The following is a 21104-nucleotide window of genomic DNA, read 5'->3' on the forward strand; positions in this document are numbered from 1 at the left end:
GACGAACACATGCAACCAAAGCTACACAAATTAGTCCAGAAGTTCATGGTTCATGGACCCTATGGGGTTTTAAATACGAGCAGCCCATGTATGGTTAACGGAAAGTGTTCCAAGTTCTATCCGATGGCCTTCCATGAGAAAACAGCCATAGACAGTGCAGGTTTCCCAAAGTATAAACGTTCGGATAATGGTCATACAACGAGAAAGAAAAATGTTGACGTTGACAATCAGTTCATTGTTCCCTATAATGTGACGTTGCTTCTTAAGTATGGTTTTCACATAAATGTTAAGTATACTTGCCAGACGTCAGCTATAAAGTATTTGTTTAAGTACGTGCACAAAGGTAATGACCGTGTCAGAGCTTTGTTTTTCTAATCACATGACTCAGATGATTCGATTGTCACTGTGGATGAAATCCAAAATTACTATGATTACCGATATATACATACATATATATATATATATATATATATATATATATATATATATATATATATATATATATATATGCCTGCGAGGCATTTTGGAGGCTATTCGGGTTTGAGATTCAGTTCAAAGAGCCTAACGTCATATGTCTTCCATTCCACTTGCCGAATGAACAGAATATTTTGTACGAAGATCATCAGTATATTAAAAATGTAATCAAGATTGCAGTTTCAAAGGATAGTATGTTTATTGGATAGTTGAAGGCTAACAAGGATTTTGATGCTGCCCGTACCCTTACCTACGCGGAGATGCCGTCTTATTTTGTTTGGGATAAGCATGGGGCATATATGGAAGCCACGGAAGCAACGTCATGTGATTGGTCGTCTCACACATATTCCTCACTCGCATGGAGAGGAGTACTATCTTCGTTTGTTATTGAACTATCAAAAAAGGTGCCAAAGTTTTGCTGATATTCGTTCTGTTGGTGGCGTTGTGTACGACACATTCAAAGAAGCCTGTTATGCTCTCGGGCTGTTACAAGATGACAGGGAATTTATTGATGCAATTAATGAAGCTAGTTCGTGGGCTTCACCGAATTATATCAGGAGGTTGTTTGCAATGCTTTTGATGTCAAATAACATGGTCTGCCCCGACATGGTATGGGAACAATGTTGGCAACATTGTGCAGATAACACGATGTTTGATAGGAGACATAAATTTAGGTGAAGTTCGCTTTTTTTTTTTGCACAATTATTTTGCTATTTCACCAAATTCACATCTAGCTATTTAAAAATTGCCCTTTTCGTTTTTCATTATACTGCTATGTTTTATGGATTTATTCTTTAGCACTATGGCGAAGTAGTTTGTGATATTAACCTCCTCTATTATGGGTTTAGGTTTCGAGCGTTTCGTTGATGAGATCAAGTCCACCACTCTCACCAAAATTAAAAAATTGTTGCAGCCGAATGGTAGGACACTCGTAGAATTTACTGACATGCCGTTTCCAAATTTGGTGGATTCCATTGAACCTCCAGACACATTCTTCTTTCATGAGCTCAATTTCAATAAGACCGAGTTGGCAAGTATTTCTGTCAATTTAGTTTCCCGCTTGAATCGAGACCAATGTGTCGCGTATGACACAATATTCAATGCAGTCAGTCGTGACATATGTGGTTTTTTCTTTGTTTATGGATCTGGTGGAACTCGGAAGACTTTTCTATGGAATGCAATTTTTGCTTCAATAAGGTCGAAAGATTATATTGTTTTAAATGTGGCATCCAATGGCATTGTAGCGCTATTTTTGCCAAATAGGCGAACTTCTCATTCACGCTTTAAGGTTCCACTCAATGTTAACCAAGATTCCATTTGTAATATAAGGCAAGGAACACTTCTCGCACATCTTATTTCATCTGCAAAATTAATTATATGGGACGAGGCACCTATGTTAAACAAATTTTGCTTTGAAGCACTCGACAAGTGCTTTAAGGATGTTCTTCATTTTGATCATGGATATAATCCCAATACTCTGTTTGGTGAAAAAGTTGTTGTTTTGGGAAGTGATTTCCGTCAGATATTGCCTGTGATTCCTCGTGGTTCCCGGGAGGAGATTGTTCATGCATGTATTAATGCTTTGTACCTGTGGCAATCTTGCTAGGTGTTGCAATTGACCGAAAACATGAGGCGGGGTCGTGATCCGCAAGATATCCACAATGTACAGTTAGAGGAATTTGCTGACTGGCTGCTTCAAATAGGTGATGGGTTATTTGGAGACAGTATTGATGGCGAATCGGTGATTAGAATACCAGACAACTTGCTATTGGATATTGAGTCTCCGGGTCTCCACGATTTAGTGTTGTTTGTTTATCCTGACATTTTACTTCATACTTCTAGTGTGGATTATTTTAAGGACATGAGTATATTGGCACCAACACTTGATATTGTTACTAAAGTTAATAATCATGTGATGTCTTTGATCCCTGGCAATGAAAGGGTTTACTTGAGCTCTGACACACTGCTTAATGAAGATGGTCACTTAGAATCTGAATTATACACAATGAGCATAAAGTCGTTGAATGCGTTGAATTGTTCTGGAATTCCTCAACACAGGTTAGTTCATAAAATTGGTGTTCCTATCATGCTTCTTCACAATATTGACCAATCTAATGGACGATGCAATGGTACGTGAATGCAAGTTAGGCGACTTGGTGATCATGTCATTGAGTGCGTCATATTAGCAAGTCGTAATATTGGTGAAGTTGTCTTTATTCCCAGGATGAATATGGTCCCTAATAATGAAACATTACCGATTAGATTTACCCAGAGACAGTTTTCGATTACGCTTTGCTTTGCAATGACCTTAAAAACTCCTAGGGACGAACACTGTCAACTATTGACGTGTATCTTCCAAGACCTGTTTTCACTCATGGTCAGCTTTATGTTGCACTCTCTCGGGTCAATAGTTATTCTGGTCTGAAGGTATTATTTGTTGGCTCTAATGGCACAGTCTCAAATCATACTATGAATGTTGTCTATAGAGAGGTTTTTGTCAACTCACTACATTCCATTCTGCCTTGAATGGTACATTTGTTGTTTGGCTCTTTGGTCATCTTTTCAAGGTGTTGTTTGCATTCCGTCTCCTTAAGACTGTAGTTACTGCTTGCGAATATGCTATTGTTGAATATTGCCACAACGGGATTCCATTATTTATGCTTAGAAGCCGTTGCTTTTATGTCTCCGTGCTTGGCACGGGTCTTAAAACTAGTAGATATAGAGATAAAGATGTCTGCTCTTCTTGAATGTAACAATGACACGTGAAACTACGCTGTGCGCAGGAACAGCTTGCAGAGCTTGCTGTAGGTTGTCTAACAGCTTAAAATTGATGCATGCACTGCTGAGGTGAGCACACTGAGAAGGTGCAATGGGTTTTGATGTTTGGGCTCCATTTTAACAAGTAGTGAACGGCCATTTGGATTTAAATCAATGGGCCACAACAAACAGGGGTGGGCCTGTTAATGATGTTTTAATACATTCCAGTTATGTATAATTTTGGGTAAAATAAAAAAAGGTATGGTTATTAGTCCTTGACCTGTTGAATTAAGGGATGTCGTGGGAAAAAAAAATGGTATGATTTTATAAGAACGAAATAAAGAAAAAAATCACCTAAAAATATATTTGTCTCTTTAAAAAAAATTAGTCATTTTCTCTAAATATTAGAAAAAATTATATTTTTAATATTTTTTATTAACGATTCTTTTAATAATTAAAATCTCCCTAACAGTTCTCTATAATAAATTTTTCAAAAAATATTTAAATATTATGTTATAAGATAATAGAAAATAGAGAAATTTTTTATATACTATAAAAAAGGAATGATTCTTTTTTTATATTAATTAATTACTATAATAAACTATAAAATAATTTAAAAGATAAATGAATAGCTATAATTAAATTTAGAGTAAAAGTCCTATATTCCATAAAAGAAGATAAAATATTAATCATTGTATTAAAACAAATATTTTGGTTGAAAAAAATAACATTTATTATAGTCCTTAGGTTTATTACTAAATTGAATCAGATGTGAGGTTTGTGTTTGAAAATTAAAATATTTTAAGACAATAAATATATTTCATATGATAATATATAAGTATATAATTGTGGATTTTGTGGTTAGTGGTGGCAAATGAGCCGAAATTCGTTGAGCTGGCCTACTTAACCCACTAAAAAAAAGACGGTATGAGTTGAAATTTAACACCACCAAACTTAAAAAATCTTCCTAACCCGACTAGTCCATGAGTTTTGACAGACTTCGGCTGGGCAGGGCGGGTTCCCTGGCGGAATAGGCTTTTTTTACAGAGCCATTTTTTTACAAATTTATATGATGTTATTGATCTACAAGAGGATGAAGATAATAATTGAAGATGCTCTAAGTTATATTTTTTATTAATAGTATGAATAGTCATGTAAATGTAAGAATGCAATTGAAAAATTATACAAAATATTCTACACTGTCACTGTATTAAAATTAAACTTTGATGGCTATCAGTGCTTAAGAGAAGCGGGGGTTGTATGTTAGCCTCCCTTTCTTCTAAATCTTACTTGTTAACTTTTCAAAGGAAGTTAGGAGATACTTTTTACTTTTGTCTCATGTTGCGTTGAGAGATATTTTCTATTTGTCTCTTGAGCAACAGAAACAGAAATGGAGTATAGCAGTATAAATAACACCCAGATATATCCTGGTTCAGCTACTAAATGCAATGTAGCCTACATCCAGTCTCCATCACAATGTTGATGGAAATTGACAAACGTTTTCGCTGAATTACATATACCAATGTTTTGAATAGGATCTACCCAATCCTATCTGGGACAAATCCAAATTCTGACCAAATCTGAATTTGACTAGGACTCATTGTAGCTTTCAACAGCCAAGTATTAACTCAACTTGTAAGAAAATCCCCACAGTATCATGAAGCAAAACAGAAAGATGTGCAAAGAAAATCTGAAACATCTTACGCCTTTTTCTCCAAGTGTAACTCACTGCCCTTTACTTCTCATTGGCTGTTTCTCAGAAACCTCACCATGTTTGCCTTTTCTGATGAGACTCAGACAGACCAAAATGAGAAAAAGAAATACTAAATGAGAACCATCAAGGAGAAGAACTCAAACAGGTAAGGCAGCGATGAGAACTAAATTTTGTGTTTTGTTCTTACTCTCTTGCCTTCAATCGTTGGCCGTTCACCTTTATTATAGAAGAGTGGAGCTTCCAAGGTTGAAGCAAGTTCAAAACCCATATTGTCTTCTTCTCCTGCATCAGGGTTGCAATGGCTTCGTCAATGGGGAGAGAGAGATCCGACTCTGTTGCATGTTTCTTACCCATTCTCTCTCATCGTTTTTCTTCAAGTTTCTTCAATCTAGCCCGTAGAGTTTTACTTTGGCCCAAAGTTTGGATTTGGACAGTGGATCTTCTACTATCCGAATTTGACTTTGATTTCTCCATCGTTGCTTGATTTGTGCTTGAGACTTGGTAGATTTCTTCTTAGATCCTTGGTGCAGCACAAATGAGGGAAAATAGTTTTTGATGTGCTCTGACCGTAGTGTGACTAGCCTTTTGGTATTAGCCCTTTCTTCTTGCATGGATGCGGGAATACACCTTTTGTTCTATAAACCACCATAGCTTTTGCACCTTTCATTTCATTCTTTCTTCGTTGTTGAATGACGTGACCGAAGAGAATGAGAGCCGAGAGAAAAGAGACGATTTGGCTTTTGCTGGACCGGCCTGTTCGACTGCAAAAACTGGTGGACCGGACTCCCAACTGGTCCGATCCAGTATTGGAACAGCTTAAGAAACAGAACTGGTCAAAGCCGGTTAGCATCGGTCAAAGCCGTTGCCCAGCTTTCTCTAGTTTCGTATGTGCTTTGAACCCAGCTATTATCAAGTAGGGCAAGTGATGAGCAGATAATTTATACGCTTTTTGGCATTGTTTTTAGGTAATTTTTAGTAAGATCTAGCTACTTTTAGGGATGTTTTCTTTAGTTTTTATGCTAAATTCACATTTTTGGACTTTGCTATGAGTTTGTATATTTTTCTGTGATTTAGGTAATTTCTGGCTAAAATTGAGGGACCTGAGCAAAACTCTGATAAAAGGCTGACAAAGGACTGCTGATACTGTTGGATTCTGACCTCCCTGCACTCGAAATGGATTTTCTGGAGCTACAGAACTCCAAATGGCACACTCTCAATTGCGTTGGAAAGTAGACATCCAGAAATTTTTAGCAATATATAATAGTCTATACTTTATTCGAGATTAGATGACGCAAACTAGCGCTCAACGCCAGTTCTACGTTGCATTCTAGAGTCAAACGCCAGAAACACGTCACGAACCAGAGTTGAACGCCAAAAATACGTTACAACTTGGCGTTCTACTCCAATAGAAGCCTTAGCTCATGTAAAGTTCAAGCTCAGCCCAAGCACACACCAAGTGGGTCCTGGAAGTGGATTTCTGCATCAATTACTTACTTCTGTAAACCCTAGTAGCTAGTCTAGTATAAATAGGACTTTTTACTATTATATTTTCATCCTGGATTGTATTTTTGGATCCAGTGATCACGTTTTGGGGGCTGGCCTCTCGGCCATGCCTGGATCTTCATCACTTATGTATTTTCAACGGTTGAGTTTCTACACACCATAGATTAAGGGTGTGGAGCTCTGCTGTAACTTGAGTTTTAATGCAAGTACTTCTATTTTTTATTCAATTCGACTTATTCTTGATCTAAGATATTCGTTGCACTTCAACTTGATGAATGTGATGATCTGTGACACTCATCATCATTCTCACCTATGAACGCGCGTAACTGACAACCACTTCCGTTCTACCTTAGACCGGGCGCATATCTCTTGGATTCCTTAATCAGAATCTTCGTGGTATAAGCTAGAATTGATGGCGGCATTCATGGGAATCCGGAAAGTATAACCTTGTCTATGGTATTCCGAGTAGGATTCCGGGATTGAATGACTGTGACGAGCTTCAAACTCGCGATTGCTGGGCGTGATGACAAACGCAAAAGAATCAAGGGATTCTATTCCAACATGATCGAGAACCGACAGATGATTAGCCGTGCTGTGACAGAGCATTTGGACCATTTTTACTGAGAGGATGGGATGTAGCCATTAACAACGGTGATGCCCTACATACAGCTTGCCATGGAAAGGATTAAGAAGGATTGGATGAAAGCAGTAAGAAAGCAGAGATTCAACAGGGACAAGCACCTCCATACACTTATCTGAAATTCTCACCAATGATTTACATAAGTATTTCCATCTTTATTTTCTGTTTATTTATTATTATTATTCGAAAACTCCATAACCTTTTATTATCCGCCTTACTGAGATTTACAAGATGACCATAGCTTGCTTCATACCAACAATCTCCATGGGATCGACCCTTACTTACGTAAGGTATTACTTGGACGACCCAGTGCACTTGCTGGTTAGTTGTGTGGAGTTGTGACAAAGTGTGATTGACATTTGAGAGCGCTACCAAGTTTTTGGCACCATTGTTGATGATCACAATTTCGTGCACCAAGTTTTTGGCGCCGTTGCCGGGATTGTTCGAGTATGGACAACTGACGGCTCATCTTGTTGCTCAGATTGGGTTATTTTATTTTATTTTATTTTGTTTTATTGTTCTTAATTTTTGAAATATATATATATATATATATATATATATATATATATATATATATATATATATATATATATATATATATATATATATATATATATATATTACTTATCCTGTTCTTCAGAATTTTTAAGAATGAATTCTAGAGTTTCATGAAGCATGTTGAAGTCTGGCTGGCTGTAAAGCCAAGTCTAAATTCTTTTGGACTGAGGCTTCAAAACCATCTTCATAGAGGCAAGTTAATTGGAATATTAGCTGTATGCTAAAGCTTGGCTGGCTATTGGCCATAGTGTTTTGGACCGGAACTTTCACATAAAGCTTGGCTGGCTATTAAGCCATGTCTAATTCCTGGACTGGAGCTTTAGACAAACATTGCATAATTCCTAGAATTCATATTAAAAATTTAGAATTTCTTATTTTATTTTTCCTATATATTTTTGAAAAAATATAAAAATAAAATACAAAAAAATTAGAAAATCATAAAAATAAAAAATATTTTGTGTTTCTTGTTAGAGTCTTGTGTCAAGTTTTAAGTTTAGTGTCAATTGTATATTCATCATGCATTTTTCAAAAATTGCATTCATGCATTGTATTCATCATGATCTTCAAGTTGTTCTTGATGAACTTTCTTGTTTGATCTTCATATTTTCTTGTTTTGTGTTGTATGGTGTTTTTCATGTGCATTTTTGCATTCATAGTGTCTAAACATGAAAGATTTCTAAGTTTGGTGTCTTGCATGTTTTCTTTACATTGAAAATTTTTCAAAAATATGTTCTTGATGTTCATCATGATCTTCAAAGTGTTCTTGGTGTTCATCTTGACATTCATAGTGTTCTTGCATGCATCATGTGTTTTGATCCAAAATTTTCATGCATTGAGTATTTTTAGTGTTTTTCTCTCTCATCATAAAAAAATTCAAAAATAAATAAATAAATAAATAAATAAATATCTTATCTTTTTAAATCTTATCTTTTTAAAATCTTTTTCAAAAATCATATCTTTTCCATTCTTTTATCATATTCGAAAATTTCAAAAATCTTTTTCAAAATATTTTCAAAATCTTTTTCTTATCTTTACATCATATTTTCGAAAATATCATCAACAATTAATGTTTTGATTCAAAAATTTCAAGTTTGTTACTTTCTTGTTAAGAAAGATTCAAATTTTAAGTTCTAGAATCATATCTTGTGATTTCTTGTGAGTCAAGTCATTAATTGTGATTTTAAAATTCAAATCTTTTTCAAAACTAATTTCAATCATATCTTTTTAAAACTATATATTTTAAAATCATATATTTTCAAAAATATCTTTTCAATCTTATCTTTTCAAAATCATATCTTTTTAAAATCATATCTTTTTAATCATATCTTTTCATATCATATCTTTTTCAAACTTTAATTTCAAAAATCTTTTCTAACTTCTTATCTTTTCAAAATTAATTTTCAAATCTTTTTCAACTAACTAATTGATTTATTTGTTTGTTTTATCTTTTATCTTTTTCAAAACCACCTAACTAATTTTCTCTCTCTAATTTTCAAAAATTACCTTCCTCTTTTTCAAAATTCTTCTAATTAACTAATTATTTCAAATTTTAATTTTAATTTTATTTCATTTTAATTTTTGAAAATTACTATCCCTTTTTCAAAATTTATTTTTCAAATTTATATCCCTCTCACCTCTTTCTATTTATTTTATTTATTTACTAACACTTCTCTTCATCCTAAAATTCGAACCCCCCTCTCTCTGAGTTCGAATTTTCCTCTTCTCCTTCCTATTCGTCTTCTTTTCTACTCACATAAAGGAACCTCTATATCTGGACAAAGAGGATCCCTATTATTATTTTCTGTTCCCTTTTTTTTCATATGAGCAGGAGCAAGGACAAGAACATTCTTATTGAAGCAGATCCTGAACCTGAAAGGACTCTGAAGAGGAAGTCAAGAGAAACTAAAATTCAATAATTCAGAGAAAACTTTACAGAAATTTTCGAAAAAGAAGAGGAGATGGCAGCCGAAAATAATAACAATGCAAGGAGGATGCTTGGTGATTATACTACACCTAAGGCCAGAGAAACCTCAAAAGAAAAAAAAGAAAAAAAAAAGAGAAAAGGGAAGACAAAAAGCTTCCACCTCCAAGTCATGGGAGATGGAGAGATTCATCTCAAGGGTCCATAGCTCAGTAGAAGAGCATTTGACTGCACATCAAGAGAACATGAGGAATTCCCTCATCAAGAAATCCCTGAGATACCTCAGGAGATACATTTTCCTCCACATAATTATTAAGAGCACCAAAATCACTAGGGAGGAGCAACAAAGATAAGGAAGAGACATAGAAGAGCTCAAGGACATCAATGGTCCTTCAAGAAGGCGCCACCCTCACTAAGGTGGACTCATTCCTTGTTCTTAAATTTTTTTCTGCTTTTCTTTTTTTTATGTTATATGTTTATCTATGTTTGTGTCTTTATTACATGATCATTAGTATTTAGTAATTATGTCTTAAGGCTATGAATAATTCCATGAATCCTTCACCTCTCTTAAATGAAAAATGTTTCTAATTCAAAAGAACAAGAAGTACATGAGTTTTGAAATTATCCTTGAATTTAGTTTAATTATATTGATGTGGTGACAATACTTTTTATTTTCTGAATGAATGCTTGAACAGTGCATATTTTTTATCTTGTTGTGTATGAATGTTAAAATTGTTGGCTCTTGAAAGAATGATGAACAAAGAGAAATGTTATTGACAATCTGAAAAATCATGAGATTGATTCTTGAAGCAAGAAAAAGCAGTGAAAAAGCAAAAGCTTGAAAAAAAAAAAGAAGAGTGGCGAAAAAAAATAGAAAGGAAAAGAAAAGCAAACAGAAAAAGCCAATAGCCCTTAAAACCAAAAGGCAAGGGTAAAAAGGATCCAAGGCTTTGAGCATCAATGGATAGGAGGGCCCAAGGAAATAAAATCCAGGCCTAAGCGGCTAATTCAAGCTGTCTCTAACCATGTGCTTGTGGCATGCAGGTCCAAGTGAAAAGCTTAAGACTAAGTGGTTAAAGTCGTGATCCAAAGCAAAAAGAGTGTGCTTAAGAACTCTGGACACCTCTAACTGGGGACTTTAGCAAAGCTGAGTCACAATCTGAAAAGGTTCACCCAGTCATATGTCTGTGACATTTATGTATCTGGTGGTAATACTAGAAAACAAAGTGCTTAGGGCCACGGCCAAGACTCATAAAAGTAGCTGTGTTCAAGAATCAAAAAATTAACTAGGAGAAATAATAACACTATCTGAAATTCTAAGTTCCTATAGAAGCCAATCATTCTAAACTTCAAAGGATAAAGTGAGATGCCAAAACTGTTCAGAAGCAAAAAGCTACAAGTCCTGCTCATCTAATTAGAACTAATATTCATTGATATTCTAAAATTTATAGTATGTTCTCTTCTTTTTATCCTATTTGATTTTCAGTTGCTTGGGGACAAGCAACAATTTAAGTTTGGTGTTGTGATGAGCGGATAATTTATATGCTTTTTGGCATTATTTTTAGGTAATTTTTAGTAAGATCTAGCTACTTTTAGGGATGTTTTCTTTAGTTTTTATGCTAAATTCACATTTCTGGAATTTACTATGAGTTTGTGTATTTTTCTGTGATTTCAGGTAATTTCTGGCTAAAATTGAGGGACCTGAGCAAAACTCTGATAAAAGGCTGACAAAGGACTGCTGATGCTGTTGGATTTTGACCTCCCTGCACTCGAAATAGATTTTCTGGAGCTAAAAAACTCCAAATGGCGCGCTCTCAACGGCATTGGAAAGTAGACTTCTAGATCTTTTCAAAAATATATAATAGTCCATATTTTATTCGAGATTAGATGACACAAACTGGCGCTCAACGCCAGTTCTATGCTGCATTCTGGAGTCAAACGCCAGAAACACGTCACGAACCAGAGTTGAACGCCAAAAATACGTTACAACTTGGCGTTCAACTCCAATAGAAGCCTTAGCTCGTGTAAAGTTCAAGCTCAGCCCAAGCACACACCAAGTGGGCCCTGGAAGTGGATTTCAGCATCAATTACTTACTTCTGTAAATCCTAGTAGCTAGTCTAGTATAAATAGGACTTTTTACTATTATATTTTCATCCTGGATTGTATTTTTGGATCCAGTGATCACGTTTTGGGGGCTGGCCTCTTGGCCATGTCTGGACCTTCATCACTTATGTATTTTCAACGGTGGAATTTTTACACACCATAGATTAAGGGTGTGGAGCTCTGCTGTACCTCGAGTTTTAATGCAAGTACTTCTATTTTTTATTCAATTCGACTTATTCTTATTCTAAGATATTCGTTGCACTTCAACTTGATGAATGTGATGATCCGTGACACTCATCATCATTCTCACCTATGAACGCGCGTGACTAACAACCACTTCCGTTCTACCTTAGACCAGGCGCATATCTCTTGGATTCCTTAATCAGAATCTTCGTGGTATAAGCTAGAATTGATGGCGGCATTCATGGGAATCCGGAAACGTATAACCTTGTCTGTGGTATTCCGAGTAGGATTCCGGGATTGAATGACTGTGACGAGCTTCAAACTCGCGATTGCTGGGCGTGATGACAAACGTAAAAGAATCAAGGGATTCTATTCCAACATGATCGAGAACCGACAGATGATTAGCCGTGCTGTGACAGAGCATTTGGACCATTTTCACTGAGAGGATGGGATATAGCCATTGACAACAGTGATGCCCTACATACAGCTTGCCATGGAAAGGATTAAGAAGGATTGGATGAAAGCAGTAAGAAAGCAGAGATTCAACAAGGACAAGCACCTCCATACACTTGTCTGAAATTCTCACCAATGATTTACATAAGTATTTCTATCTTTATTTTCTATTTATTTATTATTATTATTCGAAAACTCCATAACCTTTTATTATCCGCCTAACTGAGATTTACAAGATGACCATAGCTTGCTTCATACCAATAATCTCTGTGGGATCGACCCTTACTCATGTAAGGTATTACTTGGACGACCCAGTGCACTTGCTGGTTAGTTGTGCGGAGTTGTGACAAAGTGTGATTCACGTTTAAGAGCGCTACCAAGTTTTTGGCGCCATTGTTGATGATCACAATTTCGTGCACCACCAAGCAACTCAACCGATGTCTTCTAATACTCCTCAAAGTCGTCGATTTCAAAATTTGCATATAGAGCTTTCTTAAAAACCTTGCAAAATTCTGTGTCCTTAACCATTTGGACGCAGTTCTTCTCCAGGTGCCACCCGCACAGTCTATGTGTCACGGTCGGCATCACCTCCGCAATTGCAGCACGCATCGCCTTGTCCCCATCCATCACCACTACACATGGCTTCTTCTGTCCCATAACATCTAGTAGGTTCAACAACATCCACCGGTAAGTTCGAACCTCTTCATCCTCCAGTAGCGTGAACCCGAATATGCATGTCTGTTTGTCGTGATTTGATACAGAGAAAACCACCAGTGGCTTCCTGTACTTGTTAGAACGATACGTGGAATCGAATGCCAAGACATCACCAAAGACCTGATAATCCGACATCATCTCACCGTCCACCCAAAATAGGCTTCCCAAACGATTATCTTCGGTTCGTGTGTAGCGTGCAACCGTTATCATGTCCGCATTCGTCTTGCCCTCCAAGTAACTGATAGTTGTCGCTACATCACCATCACATATTTGCTCAACCCTTTACCAACGCACATAATTATACAAATCACGTTTCGTAAATCGAAGCATGCCATACCCACCAGACTGCCCAGCCATGTAAGCCATTATTTTTGCTATTGCGATCCCAAACTGCTTGAAACTATCCACCTGTGCCTTGTCCCCGTCACTCATCTTCCGGTGGCTGAGAAGGAGATGCGTGAACATCGCCGGGGCAAGCTCATGGTTGTGTTCGTCCATGATGGTTCTAACCTTCCAAACGCTGTGTTGCACATCGTAGTAAATCTTCAGCTTTGCCTTAGAATCCGTCTAGCTCTGGAGCCTCTCCTCCCTTACTCGCTTAGGACGGTCATAGTACTTAGAATGTCTTGTCCTTTGTCGATGGCAGAAAAAGTCTTTTCTGACCAAAACCCCATTAACCCGAGCTACATCTCCCTTCCGAACTCCAAAACCCCTGAATTTGGAAAACTCCTTGTATGCAGCATAAGCATCCTCCTCCGTTGCAAACTCTCTACCCAAGAAGTCATCTGCAAAGACTTGCCGGCTTGGCGCACTGCCTACCTCATCATTCGCACCGCTAGACTGCCTACAATTGACACAATCACCAACACCTTTTTCCCCTACTTCGGGACCACCTCAGGGCTCAAAGACCTCCTCATCATCGTATTCGTCGTTAGTACCACGATAATGTCCGGAATAATCATCCGAACTGCCCCCCATCGGAGTCTTGACACTCAATGTCAAACTCCATCGGCCAACATTGTGCAACGTTCTACCCTGAATCCATACAAACCAAAGAAATGCAACTCATAATCACAGTAGATATACACTAAAAACTTGTACCACAAATATACAATGGAGGGAATATTCACTTCCACAATAAGGCATACAACCACTGCATTGAATCTACTTTGAGATAGAATTCAGCAATGACTATTTCAAATTGACAAACAGCAACTCAGTATAATTAAATACAACGTTAATAACTGGTGAATACATCGACACATTCACAAGAACAGAAAAAAATTAAGGGCATAACTAATCCATCAACAAATTAGCTACCATTAACTCTCTATCTAAACTTAATTCAGCTGTTTCTGGGTTCAATGCAAAACATGGTTCATCGAGGTGTTACCACCCTAACCAAAGCTCATCAATTGTAACTTTTCTTAACTAACTTCAAAAGAAAGACTAACAATCTAAACCTCATCTTTGGCACAAAAGGGTTCTGAGCACAACTATTAACGAAAGGGTGAAACACCATCTCCACCTAATAATCACAGGAATTAAAAGACTTTAATCAATAACATGTATTACAATATCGCTCACATTTCAACGTTTTACTATACCTCCTATACAAGCTTAATTGTAAATCTCGTTTATGGCATGTCCCTAATGAGACAAAAAATTTAAGCTTCCTTATCCTCCCTACCATCCGGTCAGTTCCTAGAGTAATAGCCATTTTTAAAACCAAGAATCATCATGCATAAGACCAAACTTAATTCTATATAGTTGTTCATCTCCTAATTACAGTACTTATTCCTTGTTTTCTTTGCTTCCTCGAACATATTTTATTTCCAAAAAATTAATTAATTTTACAATTGGATTCCAAAATTAATTACCCCAACATCAAAATATTACTTATCCTAACTAATTTTATATCGAGTATATTTTCTCACATATAGAATCATAGAACAAATAACAAGACACCATTCACGTTCTAGATAATCCTATACATGTGCCCATTATCAAATTACAAGCATGGAGGATGAATGAGGAAAGGGGCCAGGCAGCTCCTTACTTACCAAGATGACGAATCGCTGGTCCCCCACTCCATACCTACCACGACGAAACTGGGGCTTGGCGCAGTGGGCCAACACCTTCACCGCCTCGGACCACTTCGACCACCGGCTGATCCCGCGCGCCACCGACAGGAGCAGCAGCAATAACACCAGCAACGACAGTCCTCCTCACTGCACCTAGGGATTCCTTCGATGTTATGACATTGTGAAAGCGAAGTGCATGCTTGCCATCCTTTTTTTGCCCCAAACAAAGCCCATGTCGCGAGCCTCCCTCCAACGGAACGCGGGATGTTCAAAACCCCGTTCGACTACACCCCACCAAGCTGGCTCCATCACATCTTCCATGAGCTCACGCCACCTCCTCTGCGCCAGCTGCATACTGCAACAAGGGGTCAACACGTGTCAACATGTGAAACAAGGTGAAAATAAATCTATATATCTGTATGAACTTTGATCTGTACACTAGCGTGACCCTAATAATAAATGCGTGATCTCGCTTTTTCAATATTGGCTTAGTTTGGTAAAACTTTTACTTTTCAAAAGTAGCTTATAAAAGTTAACTTTTAAAAGATGACTTTTTAAAAGTTGTAGTATTTATGTTTGGTAAATCAAATTAAAAATAGCTTTCAATAAACACAAGCAACATCAATTACGTTTGGCAAAATAGCTTTTAAAATTAAAAAATACTATAATAGACATAAATGTAAGTATTAAATTTGAAAATTGGTTAACATATGAAGTTATATTAGACTTTTAAATTTTGAAAAGCACAAGCCAACTTTAAAAAACTCTATTTTAGGTGCTTTCAAAAGTATCCCGATCTTTTAAAAGTTGCAAACACAAGCACATGATCTTTTTAATTTACCAAACACAAAATGAGGAGTTTGAACTTTTAAAAAGCGCAAACTCTTCATTTTTTATTTTTAGTACATCAAAAAGTTCACGTGCTTGTACTTACAATTTTTAAAAAATGAAAATGAAAGCACTTAAGGTAGAATTTTTCAGTAATAAATTGTGTTTATCAAAATTAAAAAGTCTAATATATTCTTATACCTTAATTAATATCTAAAATTTAATCCTTGTATTAATGTCTATTATAATATTTTTAATTTTAAAAGTCATTATACTAAATGCAATATTTATTATTATTATTAAATATTATTTTTAATTTAATTTACTAAATATAAATACTATAACTTTTAAAAAATTATATTTTAAAAATTAATTTTTATAAATTATTTTTAAAAAATAAAAAAATTTCAAATTAATTTTAACATATTTAATAAACTTTTGATAATAAAAATAAAAATACTAAAAAAATATTATTTTTTAAATTACAATTTATATTTTTAAAAAGATATTTTTTACTTAAAAAAATAGTTAAGTAATATTTTTATATTATTATACTCAAATATAATTAATAAATAATTTTTGTTATATAAAAAATCTAAATATAAAATTATTTTTAATTTTTTTAATCTTTTAATAAAAATTATTTAAAATAAAATAAAAAACTCCCCCAGACAAACCCTAACACACAGGAAGCCAAGGAAAAGGAAAAGGATTTGTTGTGAAGGCGTGAGAGCGTCAATTCACAATCACAATCACAATCACTGCACTCAATATGGCTTCCAGAGAGAACAACGAAGAAGCGCCGCCGCATCAGCACCACCAGCAGCCGCCTCTCTTAAGCAGCCTCGTCGTCCGTCCCTCCACCAACACCACCGACGCCTCTCCTTCACCCGACCGTCATCGTCACCGCGATCGAGACCGTGACCGTGACCGTGACCCTCCTCCTCCACCTCTTCATTCCCGCTCCGCTCGATTCCCACACGATCCTCCTGGTTTGTCTTCTCTCTCTCTCTCTCTCTCTCTCTCTCCTTGTTTTTTCATCGCTTATCCAATTTGATTGCGACTTAGGTTTTCGTTTTCTTTTCAAATTCAGATCGATATATCATGTGTTTGTATCTTCTGAGAAATTACGTTTGCACGTGCGGTTAACATGTTTTTTGTGTACGCATTGACGCTTTTTCTGTCTCTTGTTGAAATTTTGCCGATAGGCCTTTTCTAATGGATTTGGATTCGTGCTACCATGAATTAGGGTTCGTTGTTCTGTATAGGCATTTAATTTAATTTAATTTGATTTTGGCATCAATAATTTACCCTATTGTTGTTATATACTCGCCTGCATCCCGGAGGTATGTTATTAGTCAATAACCTAAAATAAATTCATGTTGAAATATGACACAGGTGAATTCATTTACTGCCTATATAGTTCTCATAACTAAAGAGTATTATTAGGTTATTTCTTTCCCATGCCAGGAACTCAGAACTTTTTAAGTATGATTTCACGTGGACTAAGTGAGTTGAAATTCTCTTTGATTTGTGTGAGGGTCCCATCATATGGAAACTACCATATATTGTGATGAGTTTTATTAGAGTTAATGTTTATACAATATGTTTGTCAACCATGTGGATCTCCTAACAATTATGGAGTGTCAAGTGTCAACCAGTAAATAAATTTTACATTTGTGTGTTACAGCTCTGTTGTGCTTGCAAGAACTTGGGCCTTGAGGAAGGCACGATGCTATGAATTAAGCCTTGGATCATGATCTGATATTTTTTTTAATTCAAGGGTTTATAAGATTTTTGGATGATGGATGAGTCTATTCTGCTGAACATGTGGGTTTTTTGCAGCAAAGAATCCGTCTCATGTGTTCTTATTTTGCAGAGCCATGGATATATGTTTGGTTTGGGTTATCTGTGGGGGTTTAATGGAATCTGAGATTTGATCTAGGACAGAGACATAATTTTGGTGACAGGACACTCATGTAGAGGGCTGAAACTGACCTCTTATTAATTGTTTTAGTGATATCATCTTTAGTTGTAACCAGTCTTTTGATGGGTCTTGGCTCCTTGATAAGGATTTCTCCGTGAGTGAGTGCACTGTTATTTCTGTGGAAGCCTTCCTGACCTCATGACAACATGTTCACCAATGATAAACTTCATACCATCACTGGTTACATGGTTCTGTTTTTGGGCCCATGGTAATTGCAATTCCAGTTACATATTAATACCCTTGTGATGATTGTGGCCGGTGGTTATCATTTTGCTTTTAGGGGGGTTTTTTTTCCTCATTTGGTTGATTATATAGGGATGGTACAGACAGATATTTGTTTACTACTTCAAAGGCTTCTTTACAGAGTAATAATTCATCATCACGCAAATTTGGGCGTTTCAATTATATTGGGATTTTTCTATCTTCTGCTTAATCCTTAAGATTTTTCCTATTGAGAATACGCTGGCTTGGGGCAATGATATGGTGAAAATGGATGCATGTCTTCTAACATGGTGGCAACATACTTCTCTATTCAATTTCATTCTACTGTTGTTTTGGAGTTATTTAGGTTATAGTTTATAGCAAAAAACGGGGGGTGGATTGCTTATGGTCATTGTTTCACTTGCTAATTGGCTTGGTGGGGTTTTCTGCCTGGATCATTGTTTGGTATGGTTTTCTGCAAATTTCTGAACTTTGTTGCCTAAATCTGACCTCTGGCACAATGGATTAAACTGTTGGGATTATTTGTCCTTTGGTGGTGTTCACTGGTGCATATTTCTTTATGGTGTACATTTTGGTATTCTGCTTGTGGATGTGAGATTACATTGTGAAGGGTGAAATCTAATTATTGGTTTCCTTCACGGGCCTGCGTTTTCTAGGAATTAGAAAATAACTTCATTTGAAGCTGGGTTTGTAACTTGGTTTTTATTTTATAGAGGAGATTGCATTAAGTGGCATAGCTTCAAACTATAGAATGCTTAGGTTAAATAGTTTATATTTAACAATGTAGTAGTCTATGAGGTAAATGAACGTAGCCGTTTGAGATAGAAAAAGATATGGGTTGGCTTGTATCAAGGACATGGATACTTTTGTTAGTCCGAATCCTGGCTGGCTCGTTTGACATGTTAACTTCGCTGCTAACAAGGATCAGCTGTTTGGGAAGCAACAGTGAAGGGTTATCATGTAAACCTCATGCGCGCTTCACCTTCTTACATAACAATGAGGAAGATCCCTGCGTGGTGATAACTTTCCTTATGAAGTGTCAAAGACCGTCTGGCTGTTGCTGATCGCTAATATTACGATTTTAATATAGATTGCATAGTTACTTTGTCCTTTACTTCATGTTGGTTCCTTATTTTTAGACTGTGCTGTCTTTCTTTTCCCAGGACATAGAACTCATGCAGGTTCTGCCTCTCCAGTTCGTCGCAGCGATGCAGATCATCGCTATGGTTCTGATTATGATAATTTGTCACGAAATCGTGGGTATGGTAATGCAAGAGAAGCTGGGAGATATCGAGACCCATCACCCCCTTATGGCCGAGGGAGAGTAGGTGGCAGGCCAGTCGGTAGAGCCTTTGATAGGCCTGGCTTCAATCCTGGATTACTTAGAGGGGACAACGTCAGTAGAAATAATCCAAATGTGCGTCCTAGGGAGGGAGATTGGTTCTGTCCGGATCCCAGGTAACTATGTTTTCTGCTTGAGTGGGAATTGCTTCTTGCACATGCGCTTATATATCTTGTATTTAGTCATGAGGTTCTGGATGTTGTATTTTGAGTTAGATGATAGTTACGTGTTGGTTATATTCTTCACATGAGTACGTTCCCTCAAAATTTATCTGGCTTTGTGATGTTGCAGATGTGGCAATCTTAACTTTGCAAGGCGGGACCACTGTAACAGCTGTAATAGGCCTCGTTTTGCTAGTGGTGCAAGTCCTCGGAGGGCTTATCCTGGTCCTCCACCACTTCATGCTCCTCCTAGACGCCTTCCTGGCCCCTCGATTGCCCGTTCTCCGGAAAGGGCAATGAATGGCTATAGATCTCCACCTCGGGGTTTTGCCAGGGATGCTCCTAAAGAGTATCTGCCACCACTAAGGCATGAAGGAAGATTTCCGGATTCTCCTCATGCGCGCAGAGAGCGGATAGATTACATTGAAGATTCATACAGGGGGAGAAACAGGTTTGATAGGTCCCCCCCACTGGACTTTGGTCCGAGACGCCCTGCAAGAGATGATTTCTCTGGTGAAAGAAAAGTTTTTGATAGGCGATTGCCATCGCCCCCACCCTCTGCACCTCTCTTGCCTCACCGGGGTCCGTGGGCCCGTGACGTGAGAGAGAGAAGCCGTTCTCCAATAAGGGGTGCCCCACCGCCAAAAGACTATCGCCAAGATATGTACTTGGATCGTGTAAGAGATGATAGGCGTGGTGTGGGACGTGATAAAATTAGAGGAATGTATTAGCTTGGGATCCATATGAACTGTAATGGTTTTTCGCGTAGACTTTTTTATTATTAAATATATCTCTGCTGTACAAGTGATTCAGTTCTCTTTGTAAACTCTCTTAAATCTCTCGTCAGGAGTTGATCCCGATTGGTTAGGCGATTCATTTGTTGTGTCCGAGAGAATCAGTTCCTGTTATCTCCAGCATTAGGACAATCGTCAACGCATTGACAAACTATTTGATTCTGGAGTGTACATCTTTTTTTTTTCTTTTTTGGTTGAGTGTACATCTATCTGTTTCTTTGATGCACGGAATCTCAAACATGAAAGATGAAACTGTTGAGTATACCATTTTTGTTTGTCGAGCAGAGGTTTGACTATTTTGTTCATTTGATGCATGGTTATTAATGGTCCAAGTTCATGGACAATAGTTAATTGAGAAACGTTATTGGCTTATTGCCTCTTTAACCTTTTTCACACCAGACTTATTATAGAGAACATGGATGGAAGGAATTTGGATTCTCTTAAACGAGGAAGTTGGTAAAGTGATGGGTTATTCATCCTTTCATTAAATGTGTTTCATTATTTTAATTTAAGAATGATTAATTTCTTATTTTACCACTTTATTAACGTCTTCACTTTAGAGGATCTTGATTCGATGGAAGCAAGATGCGCTCTTATCTATGTGTGGCAATGGGTAGGGTAGGGTAGGGTTTAAAGCCAACTCTAACCTTACCCGTGGGTTGAGA

At 36.8% G+C, this 21104-nt stretch overlaps 4 protein-coding genes across 5 annotated transcripts; 3 read left to right on the plus strand and 1 right to left on the minus strand.

Moving 5' to 3' along the window:
- The first annotated feature begins 762 nt into the window (after positions 1-762).
- LOC140183405 (uncharacterized) lies at positions 763-2080 on the plus strand. Its single transcript, XM_072231820.1, has 2 exons — positions 763-1096; positions 1323-2080. Exons 1-2 carry the CDS (start codon positions 763-765, stop codon positions 2078-2080), a joined length of 1092 nt encoding a protein of 363 aa, XP_072087921.1.
- A 21-nt stretch (positions 2081-2101) lies between these two features.
- LOC140183406 (uncharacterized) lies at positions 2102-2611 on the plus strand. The gene has a single exon (XM_072231821.1). The coding sequence runs from the start codon at positions 2102-2104 to the stop codon at positions 2609-2611; it is 510 nt and encodes a 169-aa protein (XP_072087922.1).
- Positions 2612-12751: 10140 nt separating this feature from the next.
- LOC112776096 (protein FAR1-RELATED SEQUENCE 5-like) lies at positions 12752-14741 on the minus strand. Its single transcript, XM_025820085.1, has 7 exons — positions 14712-14741; positions 14485-14549; positions 14134-14185; positions 13931-14056; positions 13616-13861; positions 13359-13531; positions 12752-13301 (listed from the first exon to the last, which is right to left on the minus strand). The coding sequence occupies exons 1-7, from the start codon at positions 14739-14741 to the stop codon at positions 12752-12754; spliced, it is 1242 nt and encodes a 413-aa protein (XP_025675870.1).
- Positions 14742-16597: 1856 nt separating this feature from the next.
- Positions 16598-20723, plus strand: LOC112790238 (uncharacterized). Of its 2 annotated transcripts, none has more exons than XM_025832541.3 (3): positions 16598-16925; positions 19306-19600; positions 19776-20723. In XM_025832541.3, exons 1-3 carry the CDS (start codon positions 16706-16708, stop codon positions 20374-20376), a joined length of 1116 nt encoding a protein of 371 aa, XP_025688326.1. In that variant the 5' UTR covers positions 16598-16705; the 3' UTR covers positions 20377-20723. The 2 variants fall into 2 exon arrangements, with proteins under 2 accessions (XP_025688326.1, XP_072088889.1); XM_072232788.1 differs by lacking the exon at positions 16598-16925 and adding an exon at positions 17769-18128.
- The last annotated feature ends 381 nt before the right edge of the window (positions 20724-21104 follow it).

This window comes from Arachis hypogaea, chromosome 3 (genome assembly GCF_003086295.3).
Source record: "Arachis hypogaea cultivar Tifrunner chromosome 3, arahy.Tifrunner.gnm2.J5K5, whole genome shotgun sequence".
Lineage (NCBI taxonomy): Eukaryota > Viridiplantae > Streptophyta > Magnoliopsida > Fabales > Fabaceae > Arachis > Arachis hypogaea.